This window comes from Budorcas taxicolor, chromosome X, assembly GCF_023091745.1.
Source record: "Budorcas taxicolor isolate Tak-1 chromosome X, Takin1.1, whole genome shotgun sequence".
NCBI classification, from domain to species: Eukaryota; Metazoa; Chordata; class Mammalia; order Artiodactyla; family Bovidae; genus Budorcas; species Budorcas taxicolor.
Genome location: NC_068935.1, coordinates 107,667,117 through 107,691,773, shown reverse-complemented (window position 1 = coordinate 107,691,773; position 24,657 = coordinate 107,667,117). Strand labels below are relative to the sequence as shown.

The 24,657-nt window shown below is 35.9% G+C and overlaps 1 protein-coding gene across 1 annotated transcript in view; it reads left to right on the top strand.

The window, feature by feature from the left end:
* CFAP47 (cilia and flagella associated protein 47) overlaps positions 1-24,657 on the top strand; it is a 502,957-nt gene that overhangs the window by 206,755 nt on the left and 271,545 nt on the right. Inside the window, exons 34-35 of the mRNA XM_052662737.1 lie at positions 18,037-18,134; positions 18,665-18,781. Of these exons, the coding sequence (XP_052518697.1) occupies positions 18,037-18,134; positions 18,665-18,781 (215 nt within the window). The remainder of the gene's footprint in view (positions 1-18,036; positions 18,135-18,664; positions 18,782-24,657) is intronic.

The window sequence follows — 24,657 nt, the reverse complement described above, 5'->3', positions numbered from 1 at the left end:
CGCTGATGGTATTTTCAGCTCTATAAAGTACTAAATTTAGTTGGCACTACTGAAACTTTGTATGTTATTAGTTGAGATCAAGTGAAACCTGACTAGACAGTGTCTTACATCTATCTCATTGTGATGGTCACGTTGGAAATCACTAAGTGTGAATTTTGAAGAGGTAGGTCATATTAGGTCCATATACCAAGACCAAGGCAAGTAGGTGATCATAGATAGACCTATTTCAGTGTTCAGGTGGACACTCCCTGGTTCTACTCTTGAGTAGTAAGACTTTATACATTTCTAACCCGAGAGCCTTACATTCTTTGAAAAATTTCCAATTGGCTAGTATAGCTGTGCATTCTTTTCTTCATCATAAGCATTGCTTGTCTTGAGAAAACGATATGTACACTTTGGTTGTTTCTTTGACTTCCATTCAGCTCCCCTCTTCCAAGTACATACAAACCTGTCATATTCAGAATGGGTTTTGTTTTATTTTTTATACAGAATCCTCAGAGTTTAATCTAAACTTTAGCTAGGAAAGATTAAAAGTGTGATTTAAAATGAGACTTTGAATTACAGTTGTTCCGAACTTAAGGCATTACTTTGTAAACATAATGACATCAAGATAGAAAAAGATATATTGATACATTAGTATTAGAGAACAGTAACCATTAATATTTTATTACCCTCCAATTGACATGCTGATAATATCAAGCAATTTCCCTTGAAATTGCAATTTAATAAGATTCACATCTTATAAACATGTATTTGACCTGTTCAAAAATGTAAAAAAAAAAAAAAAAAAAAAACAAGGTGTAAATAAATAGTTTGAATACTGAGGAGTAACACTTTAACCTAGTGTTATAAAATATATACATACGTTAGAAATTAATATGTTCTCTTGTTATAAAACTATTATGGTTCTATTTTTACCAACAGAATGGTATACACAAGTTGTTTTCAAGGAGTTTGCTGCATTTGTTAGAATAATGCATTATGGCCACTGGCCTAGTTCCTGCTTTTTAAAACACTGAGTCTCATGCCTTTGCAAAGCCCTTGCACTTCCTGTTCCCTCTGCTTGGAGCTTTATTTTCTTGGATATCTTCACGATTCCTTAGCCCACTTCACTCAAGATCCTGCTCAAATATCATATTATCTGAGAAGCTTTCCCAGTACCCTCTCTAAATTAGCACCTCCTTCAGTCCTTCTCTTTCTTGCTTCATTCTTCTCAATGGTGTTGATCCCCAGTAATATTTATACCCTGCCTCCTCCTGGAGAATGTGACCTTCTTAACAGAAACAATCTCTTCTGTTTTGTTGTTCACTGCTGCTTTCTCTGAAAATTGCATGGAAAACAAAAGATATCAAATACTGTTTGGGAAATTAAATAAATGAATGAAAGAATGAGAGCATAAAGGGACACACTCAGGTTTTATATATTTCTCTATCCTATTCCAGACAACTGAGTGTATATTAAGCTACTAGTGTGTACCTTCTAGAACCAATGCGAGTATCAGATTGAGTGGTTGAGTTAGAAGGGAACACTTTCCATGTTCAGTGAGTGAAGAAGTGAAGTCGCTCAGTCGTGTCCGACTCTGCGACCCCATGGACTGTAGACTATTAGGCTCCTCTGTCTGCAGGATTTTTGAGGCAAGAAGGCTGGAGTGGGTTGCCATCTAAGTACAGCTCGGCCTGGTTAATAACTGTGGAGGTCCACGAGAAGGAGCTCTGTGAAGGACTCCGCTTAAGTTAACTTGGACTGAGAAAAAGTCATACTCAGTATCCCAGATTTTAAATTTTCAACATTGATGCTCCACTCATCCCCACTCCATTGATAAATTTTCACCATGGTTGCAACTTGGTGCAGTGGTATTGTGGAGGGTAGATGGATAGCCTGCACCTCACACCTTATGATTAAGAAACTATGAGGGTGGGGCCTAGCAATCTGTGTTTTAAAAAACCTGCCATGTGATTCTGATGCACTCTAAGGGATGAAGCAGTTAGGCCATAGTAACACAAAAAGCAATCGGTGCTTTTAAATTGTTCATAGAACGGTTTTTATTTACCAATTATATTTGAAAAAGAAATCCCTTCTATAAATAGCAGTTCCTTTGAAGTAAATAATGACTCACTGGAAAAGACCCTGATGCTGGGAAAGATTGAAGACGGGAGGAGAAGGAGACGACAGAGGATGGGATGATTGGATGGCATCACCGATGCACTGGACATGAGTTTGAATAGGCTCCAGGAGTTGGTGATGGATAGGGAAGCCTGGCATGCTGCAGTCTGTGGGGTCGCAGAGTCGGGCATGACTGAGAGACGAAACTGAACTGAAATAATGACTGAAAGAAAAAAAAGTGAAAGTCTCTCAGTCATGTCCATCTCCGACTCTTTGTGACCCTGTGGCCTGTCGCTTGCCCGGATCTTCTGTCCATGGACTTCTCCAGGCAAGAATACTGGAGTGGGTTGCCACTCCCTTCTCCAGGGAATCTTTCCAACCCAGGGAACAAATCCAGGTCTCCTGCATTGTAGGCAGATTCTTTACTTTCTGAGTCACCACAGAGGCCCCAAAATAATGACTGAAAACTTCTCCATATTAATGTCAGACATCACACCACAGATCTGGGAAGCTCAGGGTAAATGTCCCAAAACCTTTATACCTAGGCATATTATATTCCAATTGCAGAAAAATTAAAGAAAACATCTTGAAAAAAAGCCAAAGGAAAAACACCTAACCTGTAGACAGACAAAGATAAGAATTATATCCAGCTTCTCGGAAATCATGCATTCAGGAAGAATGTGGAGTGAAATATTTAAACTGAAAAGGAGAAACCTTGCAGAGAATAGATAGTAGCCTTGCTTACACACTCTTTGGGTAAACTGATCAGTTGGCAGCTTGTAGAGTCAAACTTAAGGACAGTGTGTCCTTGATCAACCTGAGGAGGCAACAAATAAAGACTATTTCAGTTGATTATGGATTTCTCAGAAACTCTTGAGAGTTTAGCATTGGAACTGACATGACAGATTGTATGCTTATTAGAGATCTGCTGTGGTTTTTCTTTCAGTATCTTCACCTCAGGACAGGTCTGCTACATTTCTGTCATTAGTATTTTTTTTTAAATCAGTTTATTTAAACAAAACAAAAATCAGCCATTTATTTTACTTCTTTATCCCTCTCTTGTAATCACATCTGTTTTCTGTGTCCATGAGTTTGGTTTTTTTGTTGTTGTTATTGTTCTTGTTGTTTTAGATTCTATATACAAGGGAGATCATATGGTATTTGTCTTACTCTGTCTGACTTACATTATTTATCATAATATCTTCAAAGCCCATCTGACAAATGGAAAACTTTCTCTCTCTTTTTTTTTTAAATGGCTGAGTAACATTCCATTGTATGTGTGTGTGTGTGTGTGTGTGTGTGTGTGTGTGTGTGTGTATGCCACAATTTCTTTATTCATTTATCCATTAATGGACATCTAGGTTGTTTCCATGTTTTAGATATGATAAATAATGCTGCAATGAACAGAGGAGTGCATATATCTTTTCAAAGTAGTGTTTTCATTTTTTTAGATAAATACTCAGAAGTGAACTTGCTGGACTGTATGGTAGTTCTATTTTTAGCTTTTTTTTTGAGGACCCTCTATATTGTTTTACATAATGGTTGCATCAATGTACATTTCTACTAACAGTGCACCTTCCCTTTTCTCTACATCCTCACCAACACTTATTATTTCCTATCTTTTTGATAGTAGCCATTCCAACAGGTGTGAGGCCATATCTCATTGTAATTTTTGGTTTGCATTTCATTGATGGTTAGTGATGCTGAGCACATGTACCTGTTGGTCATCTGTATGCCTTCTTTGGAAAAATATCTGTTTAGGTCTTCTGCCCATTTTGCAATAGAATTGTTTGTTTGTTTGTTTGCCAATGACTTGTATGGATTTTTAAAATATATATATATATTTTGGATATAAGCCCCTTATCAGATATATGATTTGCAATTATTTTCTCCCATCCAGGAGGTCTCCCATTCAGTCTTTTCATTTTGTTGATGATTTCCTTTGCTGCACTCTCTTATTAGATTTCTTTGCTATGATGGAATGGAGAGAGACAAGACAAATAGGGAATCTTCCTCTTGCTACAGGAAGGCATGTTGGAGAGTAGTGAGTAGTAAAGTTGGAATCAGATGACCTAGAGCCTCAGCCACCTGATAAGCTATGAATATCAGAACAGTGCTTTAGGATTTCATTCTTTTAGCCTTGGAGAGTCATGCGAGATGGCTGAGCTGGTGACTCCTATGATAAAATAGGCATCTGGTCTGGCAGCAGCAAGTCCGTGGATTGAAGTGCACCATCATCACATGCTTTTGAGCAGTGCACCTGAATTCAGCACCGAGGGCACACTGACATATCTTAACCCTGGACTTGCTATGAATTTGTCCAAGAGCACATGCTACCAGGCAGTCCGTTCATTCTCTAGTTATAGATGGTTTCTGGGAGCCACTATTTTTAAAAAGGAATAAAAAGAGACGTGCCCATTCTGTGTTTGAAAATCCCTAACACATGAGGATTTGTTCTAAGTGTTGTGAAAGTCAAAAAGCGTTTTTCAAGTGATAGGTGGACACCTGTCTCATGTATATCAGGGACCTTTTTAGTGCTTGCCAGGAGGTAGTGAATTTGCTTTTATACACTCATCCTTCTGCCTTCTGTTCCCAGTAATGCTTTGTATTATATGTACTTAAGCGCTTTTATCATTGACACTTTAGTTGAGGTTCTTTCATGGATGAACTGTATTTTACACCTTAATGATAGTATCTTCTTCAATAGATCATGCCTATGATCAAGTATCCCCTATGTCATCCCTTTGGACCCTTTGCTTCAACTGCTACATTTGATTGCTAATGAGAATTTTATCATCCTGTAATCACCTGGTGATTTTGAGAGCAGCAATGGACCATTTTGTAGCATAAAGTGTAATTTCTAACAGGACTAAGTACTTTCATTTTGCTACACTTTCAACAAAATCCACAAATTGGAGCATTTTGAATTGTCTGTTCAAAGGAGCTTTGTTCTACAGAATGATGTCTTATTATTTAAGCCATGCTTATTTCAACATTTTTTGATGAAGTAACAATTGTAGTTCTTGTGAATGAAAAATACAGTTTTTTAATTCTATTTACTTTGGTGGAACAGTGTTATAACTATGTTTGGCAATAATTGTATTTTATGTATCATCTAAAGGTGCCCCTGATTTCTTTATTTTGTGCTAGTTTAAGTAAACAATGTGTGCGTGTATGCTAAGTTGCTTCAGTTGTGTCCAACTCTGTGTGACCCTTTGGACTAGAGCCTACAAGGCTCCTCTGCCCATGGGATTTTCCAGACAAGAAAACTGGAGTGAGTTTCCATTTCCTACTCCAGGAGGTCTCCTGCACTGGCAGGCGGGTTCTTTACCACTAGCACCACCTGGGAAGCCCAAAGTAAACAATATTCAGTACATATTTGAGAGATTGTATTGGTTTAATAATAATGCTCCCTATTCTTAAAACTAATGTGGTCTTGACATCTTAAATTTGTAAGTATTGATTGTTTCAAATGTGCCGAATGTTCAACTTCATCAAACCAGAAAACAATTGTTCTTTACGAAGAAGTTTACATTTTTCCCAGACATTTCAAATTAGCCCTTTAATATTTAGCATTAAATATTTATCATCACAATGGTGTGATCACTCACCTAGAGCCAGACATCCTGGAATGTGAAGTCAAGTGGGCCTTAGGAACCATCGCTACTAACAAAGCTAGTATAGGTGATGGAATTCCAGTTGAGCTATTTCAAATCCTGAAAGATGACGCCGTGAATGTGCTGCACTCAATATGCCAGCAAATTTGGAAAACTCAGGAGTGGCCACAGGACTGGATAAGGTCAGTTTTCATTCCAATCCCAAAGAAAGGCAATGCCAAAGAATGCTCAAACTACCACACAATTGTACTCATCTCACATGCTAGTAAAGTAATGCTTCAAATTCTCCAAGCCAGGCTTCAGCAATACGTGAACTGTGAACTTCTACATGTTCAAGCTGGTGTTAGAAAAGGCAGAGGAACCAGAGATCAAATTGCCAACATCCACTGGATCATTGAAAAAGTAAGAGAGTTCCAGAAAAACATCTATTTCTGCTTTATTGACTATGCCAAAGCCTTTGACTGTGTGGATCACAAGAAACTGTGGGAAATTCTGGAAGGGATGGGAATACCAGACCACCTGACCTGCCTCTTGAGAAATCTGTATGCAGGTCGGGAAGCAACAGTTAGAACTGGATATGGAACAACAAACTGGTTCCAAATAGGGAAAGGAGTGAGTCAAGGCTGTATATTATCACCCTGCTTATTTAACTTCTATGCAGAGTTCATCATGAGAAGCGCTGGGCTGCAGGAAGCACATGGTGGAATTAAAATTGCCATGAGAAATATCAGTAACCTCAGATATGCAGATGACACCACTCTTATGGCAGAAAGTGAAAAAGAACTAAAGAGCCTCTTGATGAAAGTGAAAGAGGAGAGTGAAAAAGTTGGCTTAAAGCTCAACATTCAGAAAACTATGATCGTGGCATCCAGTCCCATCACTTCATGGCAAATAGATGGAGAAACAGTGGAAACAGTGGCTGACTTCATTTTTTTGGGCTCCAAAATCACTGCAGATGGTGATTGCAGCCATGAAATTAAAAGATGTTTACTCTTTGGAATGAAAGTTATGACCAACCTAGACAGCATATTAAAAAGGAGAGACGTTACTTTGCCAACAAAGGTCCGTCTAGTCAAGGCTATGGTTTTTCCAGTGGTCATGTATGGATGTGAGAGTTGGACTGTGAAGAAAGCTGAGCACCAAAGAATTGATGCTGTTGAACTGTGGTGTTGGAGAAGACTCTTGAGAGTCCCTTGGACTGCAAGGAGATCCAACCAGTCCATCCTAAAGATCAGTCCTGGGTGTTCATTGGAAGGACTGATGTTGAAGCTGAAACTCCAATAGTTTGGCCACCTGATGCGAAAAACTGACTCATTGGAAAAGACTCTGATGCCGGGAAAGATTGAGGGCATGAGGAGAAGGGGACGACAGAGGATGAGATGGTTGGATGGCATCACTAACTCGATAGACATGGGTTTGGGTGAACTCCAGAATTGATGATGGACAGGGAAGCCTGGCATGCTGCAGTTCATGGGGTCGCAAAGAGTCAGACATGACTGAGCAACTGAACTGAACTGATTTATCATGAGTGTTGCTAAAATGCACACAGACAATAGAAATTGTATCATATGACATGTTAATGTTTAATCTTGAATGTTTTATTTTGGGAATGTGACAGTCAGTATATATAAGCCATGATTAGTGTAAAGCTCAGCACTAAATTCAGAGAAATGTCAAGCAGTTAAACAAATGTGAGAACAAATAGTTAAACCATTTCCAATGGATTAACAGTGTGATTCAATAAATCAGTGAAAACTAAGACAGTAACCATGTGTCTAGGAAAATGGAGGGTATAAAAATTGCCCAATACCTAGACCACATTCTTCCTTTCTTTTTCATATTCATACCTACTCAGAGTGGTTTCCTTTCAGTCAGAGACCACTAGTTGAACAAATTCCTGGTAATGCTCATTGCAACCAGGGAGACCACACATTATGGAGAATCACGGGCTGTCTCAGGGTAAAGGATATTATGAAAGACATTGCAGGATTTGTGCATGAGCTAGGTAAACTGGGAAAGGTTCGAGGGATGCATATGCGCTCAGTTGCTCAGTCGTGTCTGACTCTGCTACCCCATGGACTGTTGGCTGTCATGTTCCTCTGTCCAAGGAATTTTCCAGGCAAGAATACCGGAGTGGGTTGCCATTTTGTTCCTAAGGGGATCTTCCCGACCCAGGGATTGAACCTGCGTGGCCTGTATCTCCTGCATTGGCAGGTATATTCTTTACTACTGCACTACCTGGAAAGCCAAAATGTGTCTCTTTGTAATATTATTTTAAAAGAGTTATCCATTTGTGAGAAACATTTACCTTTGTAAGGGAACTCTGCCTTTGTAAGATTGTCTCCATTTCTGTACCAGGAGGAGGAAGGTGACCAAATATCTGGAAACTTATTAGTGAAAAAGACTTGTTCAGTCACTCAGTCGTGTCCAACTCTTTGCAACCCCATGGACTGCAGCATGCCAGGTTTCCCTGTCCTGCACTGTTTCCCTGAATTTCCTCAAACTCACCTCCATCGAATTGATGATGCCATCCAACCATCTCATCCTCTGTCGCCCCCTTGTCCTCCTGCCTTCAGTTTTTCCCAGCATCAGAATCTTTTCCAGTGAGTCAGCTCTTCACATCAAGTAGCCAAAGTATTAGAGCTTCAGCTTCAGCAACAGTCCTTCCAATGAATATTCAGGATTGATTTCCTTTAGGATTGACTGGTTTGATCTCCTTGCTGTCTACGGACTCTCAAGAGTCTTCTCCAACACCACAGTTCAAAAGCATCAATTCTTTTGGCTCTCAGCCTTCTTTATGGTCCAACTCTCACATCTGTACATGACTACTTGGAAAACCATAGCTCTGCATTAAAACCTTACCCTTGTTTACTGTGGTTTTCCAGGTCACCTCCCATAACTGACTCTCTCGACATCCTCTTTTGTCTTTAGCTTAAGATGAGGGCTTCAGACATTTTGGTGAGTTTTTTTTGGGGTCTTTCCCATGTATATATGTAATTTAACTTTTGTTTGATTTTCTGCTATTAATCCGTCATGTCAAATTAATTCTTAACTGAGCCAGAATAATCTATAAGAATAGACAGAAATTTCTACCCCTCCAACAAAGGAAACAAGAATTTGTTTTGACTGTATGTTTTCAGGGACAGTGGAAATCTTATAAATGAGTTACAGTAAATCTCATCCAATGGAAGAAGACTACAGTGAGGGTAATTCTTTAATTGGTAAAGAAGCAGTGTTCGCTCATATTAACCAGGAGAGGGGGATATTGATGTTTCATGGTTTACACCATGAGCTTGTTTTTGTTCTGGGCTTAGGCAGGATTATGAAATGCTCTTGTTTTGTCTCCCTTCATCACAGAAGCAGAGTGACCTTGTATGTCAGTGGTGTTCTGTTAGATTGTTTGTGTCCAATAAGAGGATAACGTGACCCAGCTGTGAGTGTCAGCTCTACTCCTACCAGTATCAAAGCACAGCTGATACTAGGCAAGGTCTCACATTTCGGGGGCTGTTTTTCATCAAAATCACCAAATGAAATAGATTAAGAATTATGCTTGAAACATGACTTCATTTGAACTGAACCATTAGGAGTTGTAAGAAATTATAAATTATTGCAAAAACTGCTACTAATATTTTGTGATATTGTGAATTATAGTAAGAATTATGTTTGGTCTTCCTTCTGGTTTCTAGCACAGAGCTTCTAAAATGCTTGGAATTTCCTAAGTGGAGGGACACCGAAGGGTATCTTTTGTTATGTTAGTGAAGTAACTTCTGGAATGTCCCCCTAGATCTCTAAGGGTGGTGCTGGTTGCTTGGGGAACCAACCTTGTGATTGGAGGGTTGGAACCTTCAGTCCCACCCCCTGTCTTCTGGGGAGGGGAGAGGACCTGGAGATTGAATTGATCACCAGAGGCTAAGGATTTAATTAAGCATGCATATGTAATGAAGCCACCATAAAAACTCAAAAGGACAGGGATCAGAGAGTTTCTGGGTTGGTGAATACATACATTGAGATATGGAGAAAGTAGTACACTTGGAGAGGGCATGGAAACTACCCCTCTTCCCACATACCTGGCCCTGTGCATCTCTTCCATCTGGATGTTCATACATCTTCCTTATCATATCCTTTTGTAATAAACTGATAAACATGAGTAAATGTTTCCCTGATATCTGTGATTGCTCTAGCTAATAAATTGAATCCGAAGGGGGAAAGGGTCATGGGAACCTCTGATTTATAGCTAGTTAGATAGAAGTACAGGTAGCAACCTGGACATGTGACTGGCATCTAAAGTGAAGGGCAACCCTGTGAGTCTGAGCATTTTATCTATCTCTGAGTAGATAGTGTAGGAATTGAGTTGAATTATAGAACACCTAGCTGGACTCCTGAGCATTGCTTGCTGGTGTGGGAACCCTCCTTCCCAACAGAAATACACATTCATGTTGGAATTGATCTCAGAACAAATTTTACAGTTGTAAATAGCGAGAGCATATATTTTTAAGAGCAGTACTTAACAAGCATCCACCAGGGAAGCCCCAAGAATATTGGAGTGGGTAGCCATTCCCTTCTCCAAGGGATCTTCCTGACCCAGGGATCAAACCTGGGTCTCCTGCATTGCAGGCAGATTCTTTACCATCTGAGCCACCAGGGAAGCCCTCCCTAACATTTACTTAGTTTAAATAATCAATATTAAAATGTATCTGCTAATAATTTGCAGCTTAACTCTTTATTGTGGCAGTAGAAACTGTAACCCTGTAACCAAGTACTGACTTGACTGACTCAGTATTGAGTCAGTATAGTATTGACTGAGGTCTTAAATGTCAAGAACTATGAAATTAGTGTCAAGTCCCTTAAATATGAGAAAGAATTGATAAATGACAGCATAGAAATAGAACTTTTTTTCTTTTTGGAGAGAGGAGAGTTGTTAGTCTTGAATTTGTTTACTTCAGTGAGTGTTCTCTAATTTATTATATATGTATATATAAAATAATTTCTTTATGCCTTAGCTGAATGATAGACATATGAATTATTTCCATTTTTGGCTATTATGAATAAAGCCTTTGTGGACATTCATATACTAGTCTTTTATAGATATATGTTTCCATTTCTCTGAAGTAAATATCAGAATTGGAGTTTCTGAATCATATGTTAAGTGTATTTTTAATAATTTATTGAGATATAATTCTAATACCATAAAATTAATCCATTTACAGTGTATGATTCAGTGGTTTTCAATATGTTGATAGATATGTGCAATTGTTGTCACAGTCTAATTATAGGATATCTTCATCATCCCCCAGTGCATATGGAATGTTCCTATTAGCAGTCACTTCTCACTCCCCCAGCACCGGGAAAATACCAGGCTACCTCTTTTCTCTATGGATTTACCTATTCTGGATATTCCCTGTAAATGGAATCATATGACAAATATCTTTGAAGCTGATTTTTTTTTAACTTATTCCAGGTTCAGACATTTACAGATAATATTCCATTGTATGCCTATACCACATTTTGTTTATCCAGTTTTCATTTGATGACTAGTTGGATTATCTCCATTTTGGGGGCTGTTATTAATAATGCTCCCATGAACATTCATGGAAAGATTTTTATGAACATACATTTTTATTTTACTTGAGTATGACATAGGAGTGGATCTCTGGATGATATGATAACTGAAAGTTTGCCATTTGAGAAATTTCTAAAATGCTGGTACCATTTTACTTTCCCACTATCAATATGTGAAGGCTCTAGTTTATACACATCCTCACCAACACTTGTGATTGTCTTTTGGACTATAGTCATTAGGTATGTGTGAAGTGGTATTTTATTTGGGGTGTGAATTGCATTTCTTAGTGATTAATGGTGTTGTGAAGTCAGTATTTTCAATTTGTAATCTTTTTTCTGTAACTTTTTATTTTACTTTAATATGTGATAAGATCCTCTTACCCCTAGCCCAACAACTATCTTCTACTAAAATTCAATTGTTTATTTGCTTGCTGGCTTTCCAGTATTGGCATTGTAATAATAAAATTTGGAAAGAATAATACAGAGGAAAAAATTAAGGAAAACATTTGACAAAACATGTGACAAAAATAAATATTCAGTGATTAATATTAATATTAAAATATTTTTAAAGAATCAGGAATATTGATAATTATATAGCATAATAGAGGACTCAGAACAATGAGAGTATATAATAGAATTTAATATAGATGTGACATTCCAAAATCTATAATAAATATATTAATTCATTTGGTAAATTAATTCAGTGCTGGATCAGTTGGCTGATGGTTTGTAATTAAGGTAAAATTAACTTTGTACTATATGCTATATAACATAAATGAATTCCAAATGTATTATAAAGTATTAAGTATAAAATCAAAGATTATAAAATAACTTGAAAGAAATTTATCTGAGTTTGGTATAATCATTTTTAAAAACTGTAACAAGAACAGAAGCATCTAAATATATTATTTGTTTAGCACATATTTAATAAGCATAAATTTATATGCCCAGGACTGTTATGAGGATTAAAGATGCAACAGAGAACAAAAAAGCCCAAATCCCTTCTAACATGTAAGTTATATTCTAGTAAAAAGAAGTCAACTGCCTGGGCCTTGAAAATAAATCTAGTCTCTTAGGTGGCAGGTGAGAATTTTTTGTCATTCCCAACAACTTCACAAGTTGATTAATTAAAACCCTATTTTCTTTGTGGTTGGAGCTCTTGGTTGCTCACTGAACTAAAAAAATAGTTTAAGAAATAGAATCGTAAGCAGTATATATTTATTTATTTATTTATTTATTTATTTATTTGTGTGTATATACGTATATAATATATACATATAATTTAGCATTTTTAAAGTGCAGAACAAGTTTGTAAATAGATATACATCAATTTACCATTTTTTATCAGTAATTCTACTTCAGTGATTTCCCATTCAGTCATCTTTTGTTCCTAGCCCCGTGATCAGGACAAACTGTCAGTTACCATATCTGATGGTCCAAGAAGAATTAGTGCTTGTGATATCACTGTAACAGGAAGTTAAGGAATGAGGCAGACAGCCATCCATCCTTTTCTGTAATGCTCAGAGTTATTGTGTAGATAATTCTTTTGCAGGAAGTTCTTAATCTTTTTTCTATATTTCATAATTTTGGCTGTAACATTATAGGGGACTTCAGATAGTCCCAGACATTAGGTATCTGATATGAATTCTTCTAATGTTTAACTTTTTTCAAAATGCTCTAAAAAGCTTCACAATTATTATTCATCTCTTTGAAGGAAGGGGGACTCAAGACTCAAGACTATTTATAAAATAGCTAGTAAGGGATTTTCAGCCTTGTGGAAGGAAAACATGTTTAAAATAGGACAAAATGAAAAATTCAGCTACCATCTTCTCTTCATTGTAGTGAACCACAGTTCTAATTGGATATTTGACAAAACCATGATTAATAACAATAATAGCCAACATTTTTGGTATGCCAATTAAAGGCCTACATTTATTTGTTCATTTAAACTTCAAACACCTTGATCAGGTCACTCTTATTACCATTATTAAAAAGCAAAGCAGAGAGATTAGCATTTTTCCTAGAAGAGGGTGTGGTTGGGATTTGAATCTAAGTGGTTTGACTCCAAGGCTCAAGTTAAGTAGCATTGGATAATGCTGTTTCTTCAAAATATTAATTCTTAGATTAGTAACTTAGATCTGTGTGCTGCTGCTGCTGCTAAGTTGCATCAGTCATGTCAGGCTTTGTGCGACTCCATAGACAGCAGCCCACCAGGCTCTGCTGTCCCCGGGATTCTCCAGGCAAGAACACTGGAGTGGGTTGCCATTTCCTTCTCCAACGCATGAAAGTGAAGTTGCTCAGTCATGTCCGACTCTTAGCGGCCCCATGGACTGTAGCCCATCAGGCTCCTCCATCAATGGGATTTTCCAGGCAAGAGTACTGGAGTGAGTTGCCATTGCCTTTTCCATAGATCTGTGTAGTTCTTGCTAATTCTTTCCAGCTATTCAGAGAGAAATCTTGTTTTCTTTTTCATCCACAGTAGTGGATTTTCAAATATGGATACCCATTGGAATCACCTAGGGAACTGAAAATAAAATAAACTTTAAAAAAAACCTGATGTCCCCACCTCTGGCCAGTTGATGTGGAATTTTTAGATTGTTGCCTGTGCATGTGTAGCTTTGCAAAGTGGTTCTATTGCACAGTGAAGATTAAAAACTCTAATGTGTACAAATACAGAAACAGGAAATAAGATTAAATAATACAGAAGTACCATATAAAATACTTGTCCACCACAAGAAATAATATTTCCCAATATATATCTCCACTTTAAAAGAAGAAATTTATAAATGAGTTCTGAGGTTTCTCAGTTTTGTTTGGCTGCTACCTGTTTTGATTTTACATAACATAAATAGTCATTGCTCTGACAAGAGAGGTAATTATTACTCTCATTTCCTCTCACCTTCCTGCCTTAGTATCATCATTTTGTTAGACTTATTATGCCTACATAGTGCTTATAACACTCATATCCATTCTGTCACTGTTAGACTGTATGTCATTTTAACTGGGTTCTCCATTTTTAGTTATTTTTGACTCAGCTGTTGGATGGTTGGATTTCATAATTATTATGTTTTTTCTAGTTATCATTTCAGGGACTCTGATCTCTGAGTTCTCTTTGTAAACATTTTCATTTTCTTTATCTATGGATTGCATCTTGACTGAGAATCAAACTTGGGAATCACTGTGTTTCTCTGAACTCTAACTCCATTGTGTTTTGCCAGCAAAATAGCTTTGGAAAAACTAAGATCAGCTTGCAACTCCTCCCCTATAAGTGAATTGCTTTCTTTGGCTTTAATTTTTTTTTTTTTTAATATTCTCAAAGTGAGTGAGATATTCAAGAGTGAAACCTGTTCTACAACATTTCCTTAGTAAATTTGGCATATGATGTATTTTTTGTACTTCTTTTGAAGTGTAAGATATTGGTTGAAACTGAGACATGAAGTGACTTTTTCTAGCCTTCTATTAGTATAGATAATCTTATATTATACCGGATCTTTTTCATATTTAATCTTAGAGTGTATTCCACATTTCTTCATTAACTGTGATATTTACTGTAGGATTATTTTTCAGATTATGTTCATTGTGTTCTGGAATTTACATTCTCTCCTTAGTTCTATAGAATTTTTATGATGACTACTACAGAACTATTTAGATATGTAGATAGATAGATATCTGTGTATTTTAATATGTTAAGTTAAATTGATTGTTAACTGTAAACTACACTTGCAGTCCTGGCACAAATTCAATTTTGTAATGATAGCTAATCTTTTTTTAATACCTTTCTAGAATTAGCTTACTAATATTTTAATTTTTGCTTCAGTTTACATGAGTGATAATTTGTAAATATTTTCTGTACTTTTTTGGATTTTTTGGTTATAATTTTATGCAAATCTCAGTGATTACTTGAGGAGTTCCACTTATTTAAGAGTTTCTATATTAGTGAAATTGCTTAGTTCCTACATTTTGCAGAATTTACTGGTAAAACCATCTAGGCCTATTAATTCTAAAATAAATGATTAAAGAACTTAATCAGTTCTTTAATTGTAATAAGATTATTCTTATTTTCTATCTTCCACTGAAATTTTTTAACTCATTTAATGAAATTAATATCATCTAAAATTTTTAAATATATTAACATAATATTATTATTTGTGTCTTTTCCCTAATATGTAACTGCTATAATTACTTTTTCTTACAGTTGATATTGTTTTCTTAGGCCTTCTTTTATTTTTAATCAGTCTTCTCCATAGTAAAGAGCCTTCACTTTCTTTCTAGTTTAATGATGCACTTATATGGAGGTTCTCCCAAGTATTGTATGTATTATCTCAACCTCAAGTGGCTGGTCTGATAATTATTATATGCAACTGATCTTATAATTTGTGAATATCATATTGTTGAGAGGTCAAAATGATCTATAGATTCAATGTAACCCCAGTGAAAATCCTGCCACACTTAAATGGCAACCCACTCCAGTATTCTTGCCTGGAGAATCCCGTGGACGGAGGAGCCTGGTGGGCTACAGTCCACAGGGTCACAAAGAGTCGGACACGACTGAGCGACTTTGCTTCACTTATCAATAAGTTGACTCTAATATGCCCATATGAATTTTGGGAGTGATAAAACTTTTCTGTATGGAAATGTGGTGGTGAGTACATGATAATGTGTCTTTCGAAATCCTAAAAGTCTATCTGTCAAAATCCACAAAGAGTGAATGTTTGTGTGTGTGTGTGTGTGTGTGTGTATACATATATATATATATATATATATATTAACCAAGTGTGTGTGTATACATATATATATATTTTTTTAATCAACCAAGAGATAAATTAGTAATCCAGGATGGAATGCAGACTGTGAGAAATGAATCTAACTGCCTTACAGATGTTTGACAACCTCACTGAATGTGATGGAGGAGAAAGGAGCTGACTTACCATACCATGATTGCATAGTGTAGAACTAAAAGACCAATAGACCTATACATATGCATGTAACTCTGGTTTCTTACAGGGGGACAGGTTTGCAATTCTGAAAGTAGTTTTTTATGTTTACTGTGACTGAACGAATAAGTGAATTTCTTTTAAATAGTGAGAGATGGGTTTTTCACTGTTGAAAAAAGAAGTTAGAAATAAGCAAAGGGGGATGGTCATAATGAATCCTGTGGTGCTGGATTGTAGTTGGTGGAATTGGAAGTAACACTATAATGCTTAGGTTCTGTTCATTAACTTCTAGTTAGGAAATTTTTAATTAGTTGTTTTCCTCTTGTGAGTGTAATCTTTCATGATAAAATGTTAATCTCTCTCAGGGAAATTTCTATACCTTCTCTGATAAGGATGGGATGTTTAGAGGACACAGTCTATATCCATTGCCAACTGACTGTTTCACTATAAGCTAATAAATTGTGTTTTTCTGATTAAAGTTAGAATTGTTGTTTCTAGTTTGTAGAAAAATGAATTTTGGCTACAAAAGTGAGACCCTTTGTTTTTGTTAAAAGCTGTGAGTGGCAGATAGAAATGGAGAAGTACATTTAGGTGATAATTACTCAGCCAACTAGAAAAGTACATTTACAAATAATTATTTTGGTTGTATCACATCTTATATCAGACATACAACTATTTATAGCTTTCTGTCAGGAAAAAAAATCATTTGAAAAATACAGTGCAAAATATTGTTTGCTGTATGTTAGTTGAAAATTCCTAGTGACTTTTGTTTGCTAGACTGATTTTGCAATAATATGCTGTAGAAATCCTAAGGAAATGTTCAGTGTTGTATCATCTCAGATGAAAAAGTACTGGGCACTGTTTCCATGAAGTATGCAGGACATCTGTGGTTCCTTCCCGAGAAAACTAAGTCTTCCAGATGTAAAACAGTCCTACTTTGTGAAGTTATATACATGTCATGAACATATCCCATCATGGTTTATTCTTCACAGAAAATGAGAATCAAGGGGTTAGAGGGGATTTATGAAGATCACTAATTTTTCCTCTTGTTTTCAGTTAATAAATCATCTCAAACCATTAAGAGATGGTTTTACTAGGCCCTTTTGGAAAACATTTTGAAAAAGTAAATGTCACATTCATCATATCAGTAATTTCTGATGTTTAAATTACCTTTCATTCCTTCCTAGTATAAGACAGGTTTGTTTGTTGTTGCTTGTTTTTTCTTACTAAATATCCAGATACTTTCGCTTTTTTTTCCCTTGTGTCAGCGTAGTAGTCATCTCTGTAACTGAAAATTCCTTTTATTATTCCTCCATCTTGTATTATCTTTTATAGGTTATTTCTAGTTTCTTTAAGCCATCAATTCCCAAACCCTTTCACATACTTACCCTACATATGAAGGAATTTCTGCAACAAATAGTGAAACGGGCACTAACTTTAGAGTTACTGGACATCTCATGCCTTCTGAGCCTCCTTACCCAAGTTGACGATCAAACATTTGAACTGCACAGTACTCAACAGAATGGGTAATTTTGAAATGTCAGATTTTTCTTCCATTACTTCGTAGTAGTACATTATTCAAAGTGATTCCAGTGGAAATAAAGGACAGTCTGCAGTTGCCTGTAATACCTTATAGATAAATTTCATATTACTAAGCTTCTGAGGTTTAGTTGTTGCTTTTTTTTTCTTTTTCCGAAATATGATGCTTTTTCTTTCCTAAGCAAAGGCAAATCTTTCTTTGACTCTGGCTCAAATTTCCATAAGAGGTATTTTTTAAAAAGTAAAACTGTCATTATATTTACTCTCTCTCTTTTTTGGAACAGGTGTTATTCCCCCTGAGAGATGGATAGTAAATTTTGACAAAGACCTTTTAGACGGCCTTGTTTTTGCAACAGTGTTGGGAGCCTATTGCCCATTTTTGGTAAGAGTCCTTTTTATGCAGAGTGGTCTTCTTTTACTTAAAGAACTTAGAAATTAAAATTTGAAATATTTTCTGCAAACTGATTCTGTTAAATGTTTTAATTTTAAATCATGCAATACTTTGGCCACCTGATGTGAAGAACTGACTCATTTGAAAAGACCCTGATGCTGGGAAAGATTGAAGGTGGGAGGAGAAGGGAACGACAGAGGATGAGATGGTTGGATGGCATCACCGACTCAATGGACATGAGTTTGAGTAAACTCCAGGAGTTGGTGATGGACAGGGAGGCCTGGCATGCTGCAGTCTATGGGGTCACAAAGAGTTGGACACGACTGAGTGACTGAACTGAACTGAACTGAACCTACATCTGAATGGCTAGCATTCTCTTTTTATTTATTCTTTTATTTTGATTATACTAATCTATTGATAAATGTTAGTATTGAAATGATTGTTTACTGAACTACAGAGAACAGTTAAAAAGTCATTATTTTTATTCTATTACTTAAAGATTTGATTGTTTTCTTTTCCAGATTGAGTCTCATTTCATAAACATGTACACACAGCCAAAACGTTCTGAACAGTATCTGCACAATTGCCTGATTGTTGTGAATGTTCTTCGTGAAATTGGCTTTGACATGGACATACAGGTGGGTGCCTTAAAATCACATATTCTATAAATATTTTATTAATTCCTTATTTTTTCCAATTTTTAAGGTATTATTGGAAAATAAAACCTGTGTATATTTAGCTTGTACAATGTGATTTTTTTAGGTTGTACAAGGTGATAATTTAATATATGTTTACAATGTGAAATGATTATCATGATCAAGTTAACACATCAATATCAACCACCTTACACGTGTTGTGTGCTGAATTGCTTCAGTCGTGTCCAACTCTTTGCAGCCCTATAGACTGTAGCCCACAAGGCATAGTTACCTGTTTTTTGTGATGAGAATGCTTAAGATCTACTCTTTTAGCAAATTTCAAGTACATAGTCCAATGTATCACTAACTATAATGACCATGCTTTACATTACATCCCCAGAACTCAGTCATCCTTTAAATAATGATTTGTACCCTTTGACTAGCATCTCCCCATTTCCCCTGTCTCCATCCCCTGGCTACTACCATTTAACTCTCTGGTTCTTTGAGTATGCCTTTTTTAATTCCACATATAGTTGAAATCATACAATATTTATCTTTCTGTGTCTGGCTTGCTTCAGGTATCATAATGTCCTCCAGGTTCATTCATATTGTCACAAGTGGCAGGATTTCCTTTTCTTTGATGAGTAAATACTATTCCATTGTAAGAATATACCACACTTTCTTTATCCATTCATCCGTCAACAGATACTTATGTTGATCCTATTTTTTGGCTTTTGTGAATAATAGTGCAGTTGAATGTAGAATTAGAGATAGTTGTGATGTAACTGATTTTATTTCCTTTGGATATATACCCAGAAGTGGGATTTCCAGACCATGTAGTAGTTCTATTTTTAATTTTTTGGGGGGAACCAACATACTATTTTCCATAGTGGCTGCACCAGTTCACATTCCCACCAACAGTGTGCATGTGATCCATTTTCTCCACACGCTTACCAACCTTTGACATCTCTTGTGTTTTCAACAATAGCCATTCTAACAGGTGTGAGGTGATGTGTCCTTGTGATTTTGATTTACATTTCCCTAGTAGTTAGTGATGTTAAACAGGTTTTTACATACCTGTTGGCCATTTTACATCTCTTTGGAAAAATGTTAATTGACTCCTTTATAATATTCCTTTGTTCATATATTTTAAACCTAAATTGAAGCAGTCTTTTCATGGAATATTGCTAAAATGTGAAAATTAAACTATGACTTCATAGAAATCTACTGGATATTTTTTAATGGGTATAATTATGTATATCTAACTGCATAATAAGTAAGTAGTTCTAGTTTTTATTTATTTATTTATAGTTCTAGTTTTCAAGTCACAGCAGTACTTTCTTAATATTATCTGAGCCCTAAGAATTAAAGAACAGATTATTTGAATATGAATATAGATGTTATATTGTTTTCCTATTTAGTAGCCAAAAGAAAAATTTTCACCTTAGTCTTAAAATAAATATTAATGTAGAAGTCACAGTGTCAATGTAGCTTTTTATTATGTTTAGGCCTCCAAGTTGTAATTCCATCTGGCCTTTCTCATTGTTCTCTATAGCGACAATAAAAAACATTATCTGCTTATCATTTTCTGAGCCCTTTGTTACTTCAGAGTAATGAAGCAGTATAATAAATGATTCATGACTTCTAAGAATATACAAACTCATTGAATTGACAAGATATATGCAAGCTCAATAATAAATGATATTCCACTAATTTAATTGACAATGTAGGAAAATAATAGAATAAGAATTCAGATGAAAGAAGAAATCAGTGTGATCCAGATTAATCCACCAAAGACTGTGAAGAAGGCAAGACTTATTTTGGGTCTTGAATGGATTTGGGCTGGTAGTGGTAAGAGAGAAAGGTGTTTATTCAGAGGCATAAGCAGACTATAGAATGTAGACAAATGGCATACATTAAGGAAATTATGTGAATAGTCTGACTTAGTTGAAGTTTGGGATTGAAAAAATAGATATAGGCATATATTGGGATCTTGGATATCAGCATAACAATTTAGGAGTTTACTGTGATGGTGTCATGGGAATAAATGTGATTACTCTTACAACAATGGTGAGGATGAACTGAAAGGAGAGGGACTGGAGACAGGGAATACAGTACCAAAAAAATGCCATTTAACTTGGTCAAGTAGAAAAATATTTTCTTTACTCAGTTCATTTTAATGGGGGCTTAAAATAATAAACTGATAGAGGAGACATTATGACGTTTGCCAGACCTGGTGACCATCCACAAAAGGACACAAAAGGACCATTACAACAAACTCTGAGTTTTCCATTCTGTGACTCAGAGAGATTGATGATACCAGAGCTCACACGTGGCTTGGTACAAAGTGCTTCCTCGCACCTGCCAAAGAAATGATGCTTCATAATGGCTTGCTTTTTCTTTGTATTGAAGTCATTTACATGTTAAAATAACTTTGTACCAGGTCTGACATTTATCTTTTATATTGGTAGAGCTATAAGGAGATACTGCAATCAGGCATTTTGGTCAGAGAGTTCTTTTATAAGACTTTTAAGGATAAACTCTAATTAAATGATTTAGTGTGAAAAAATAAAAATATTACAGTTCCTGTCAGTTTGACTGATTAAATCTCCTCCATAAAATATGCTGGATAGACCCTGCAAGTGATACAGATGTGGTAAAACCACACTCATGCCTTCAAATATGTTAATGACTAATAGTGACTTGTATATGAAAAGATCCAGTACAAAGCAGCCAGTGCATGCCAGGAAAACATAGAACTGTGTACTATAGGAATCAAAGGGGAAAGAAATCATTCTGAGAAGGGAACCAGCAAGAGTTGCATGGGGCATTTGGTGTTTAAGGTGACCTTTGAGAATTTGATAAGGGTTTATAGGAAACTTAAAATATCTTTGTTTAGAAAATATAATTCATCTTGCATTGTGATTCTCTCCTTTGCTCTTTGACTTCCTCAGATAAATTGACTCAAAATGTTTATTTTATTGTGTAGCAAAAAATAGATCCTAAGATTTGAGTATCTACTACATAAAAATGTAGAGAAGATGTCTAAGATTTGCTGAACGAAGAAATTAACAATTAACTTAGCTGATAATTACCAAGATTTTGCCAGTCAGTTCCAATTCCCTAACTTTTTATCAGCCCGAATTTACCCACTGCATCAAATGTCAAAGTTCAAAAATATATCGCCCTTAAATTAATTTAACCATTGTGAATTAATACTAGTGATTAGCACTGGTCCACATTTGAATACTGTGAAACTTACCACTGGACTTATTTATTAATGTTTGAGTTTTCTATTTATTATGTCATTCTTTGCAACTGTTGAGTCAGTTCGATAAGTTTGTGCCAATGTTATATCATGTGGAATCCTAGCATCTGGAATGTAACTATTATTACATATCCTCCCTTTTAAAGCAAAGCTATTGTGCAATTTATTTGAACTCAGCATAGAATGTATTTTTATTCCCTCATGTAGAGACATGGAGATATTTATATATATGTAGATAGATAGGTATAGCTAATACTTAGATTCTACTACATATAATTCACTGAGTAATGATGGAAGCTAAGGGTGAATAGGTATCTAACGTCTCTAATTTTTTTTTTCTTTATGTCAACTTGGATGCTTTCAGTCTTAATAACAATTCATGAATAAAAGAATTTTAAAAACATATTCTATATTTTGTATAAGATGAATCAGGCAGTAAAATATTACAGGGATATTTATTCATTTCATCAACAAAATTATCAAAGATTCATTTTTGCTCAGTTCTTCTTATCCTATTGGCTTTGTTTTAAGCATGTGCACTAATAACTACAAAGTTCCTACTGAAATTCATACATAACACCATTATACAGCTATTCTTGGGTCTGGTTGAATAGTACCACTTCTTGTGCTTCTCATTTTCCTTTAGGTAAACTTTCCCAATGGTCCCACAGTATACATCCTATTGCATATTATTGACCATAACTGCATCTCATGCTTACAGTTGAACCAGTGTTTGATAAAAGTAATGGAAGAGCCACAAAAATTGAGATTCTTCGTAGGAAAGGAAAAAAATGCTGTTGGGAAGGCAGTCAGTAGTATTCTGTGTCAGATTATGGTATGTCTTTGGGTACTACTAGTTTTGATTGGTATCTAGTTTGGAAGCTGGAATATCTTGACGTCATAGCAAATTAAACCCACCCTGAAGCTCCAGGACCATCTCATCTCTTCTTGTTACTGACGCAGACACTGAGACCTAGGGAAACAAATTGATTTGGTAAAGATCATGGTACTTTGTGGTAGCAGGATGTGAGTTTAGCTTACTAGATTTTTACTACACCATTTTCCTCTGTAATGGCATTACAAAAATTCCCTGTATTTTGCTAGTTCAGTAGGAAAATTTTATCAGGAGAAAAATGGATAAATACAAGTAAAGTTCTCCTTAGGTTAGTACTGTGTAGAGAAAGTAATGATTGTATCTTTGAAATATATTTCACATGAAAATCTTGTTTTAAATAAACATAACTTATTTTGACATTTGGCTTTTTAAGCCTAAAATTGACTAAAATGCAATTGCTTTAGATTATCTTCATTGAGCTTTATCATAAAGCTAAGAGTGATCTTTTCTCTAGTTTTTCGCTCTAATACTCTAATTATCAAATTTTTTCAATTAAGATAAACATTTTTTTTTCATTTCCAAAATACTGCCTTCTTACATATTTTTCAAAGATGGACTTTTGGAATAGTTTTATATTGCTACCTGTATATTTTATGCTGTAGTAACTAAAATAGTGTTCAAAGGAGTTTTACAGACCTCAGACTTGGGGCCCAGAGTATCCTGCCACTAGTTCTACCCTTTCCCCAATGAATACATTTCCCATCACCATAGAGAGCTCTCTTTACACCCAGAGGCTGGCCCATCATGCAGGGCTATATCCTTCACTTTGTGGAAATTAAACTCTGTATTCCATTTTTTAGTTTGTTCTTATGTTGAATGATGATCCTGTATATGTTGACTAACATTGTCTTCAGTGAAGACATGTGAGATGTCACAATACTGATGAGAAACTTTGGGGTCCTGGTATATGTCTCAGTTTTCCTCACTAGCAGCTTTCTACTCTGCCAAGACTGGCAACTTCGTCCACTTTTTTCCCCTAATAATCCCCTTCCCAGGTACCTTTATTGGTTAGCCTTACTGCTTATTGACAAAACAAGAAAGAATAAACCTTTCTGTTCTTCCAAAGAAAGGAAAGACTATATTTGGGAATGTGTACTGGCAGATAATCAACGGGGTCTCAGTAGTTTCTTATAACTGCTGCCAGATTTCAGTCGGGTGCTTTAGTTCCAGATAACCATTGGTATCTTGAGTTCTGGCACTGTTTGCATTTCCAGGCCAGGCCCAGACCGTTTTCAATTGCTAACTTGAATGTGCACTATTAAATCACAGTAGATCTCCAGTGAAAGTGCAGAGAGGTCCCTGTTGACCGACAATGACAGAGATGCTTGTGTGTCAGTGGTGTTTTATATGTCTTTGAGTCTTTGCCTCAGACCAATCCCAGTACTTTATTGCTATGAATAATTCTTCCCCACTACCTCTGCCTTTTGCTAGGAGATCATAGGCACAACATATACTCATAGAAATAGTCCTTCCTCCTCTGCTCCTGACTTGACATTTTGGGCTCAATGCCCATTTTGGCTATGTTGATTGTCCCTGCTGTTATTCCTCTATAATTCTGGATTTTTTCTCAGATATCTGCCAACAACCATCACTAATTTATCTCGTTTATCAGTGTAATTATGTTTTCTGCCATACTGTGATTTGTTCTAGGATAAGTACTTCTCCAGCCACCTCCCCCTGACCCACCTGATGTGCATGAATTGTTGCTCTTGTGTT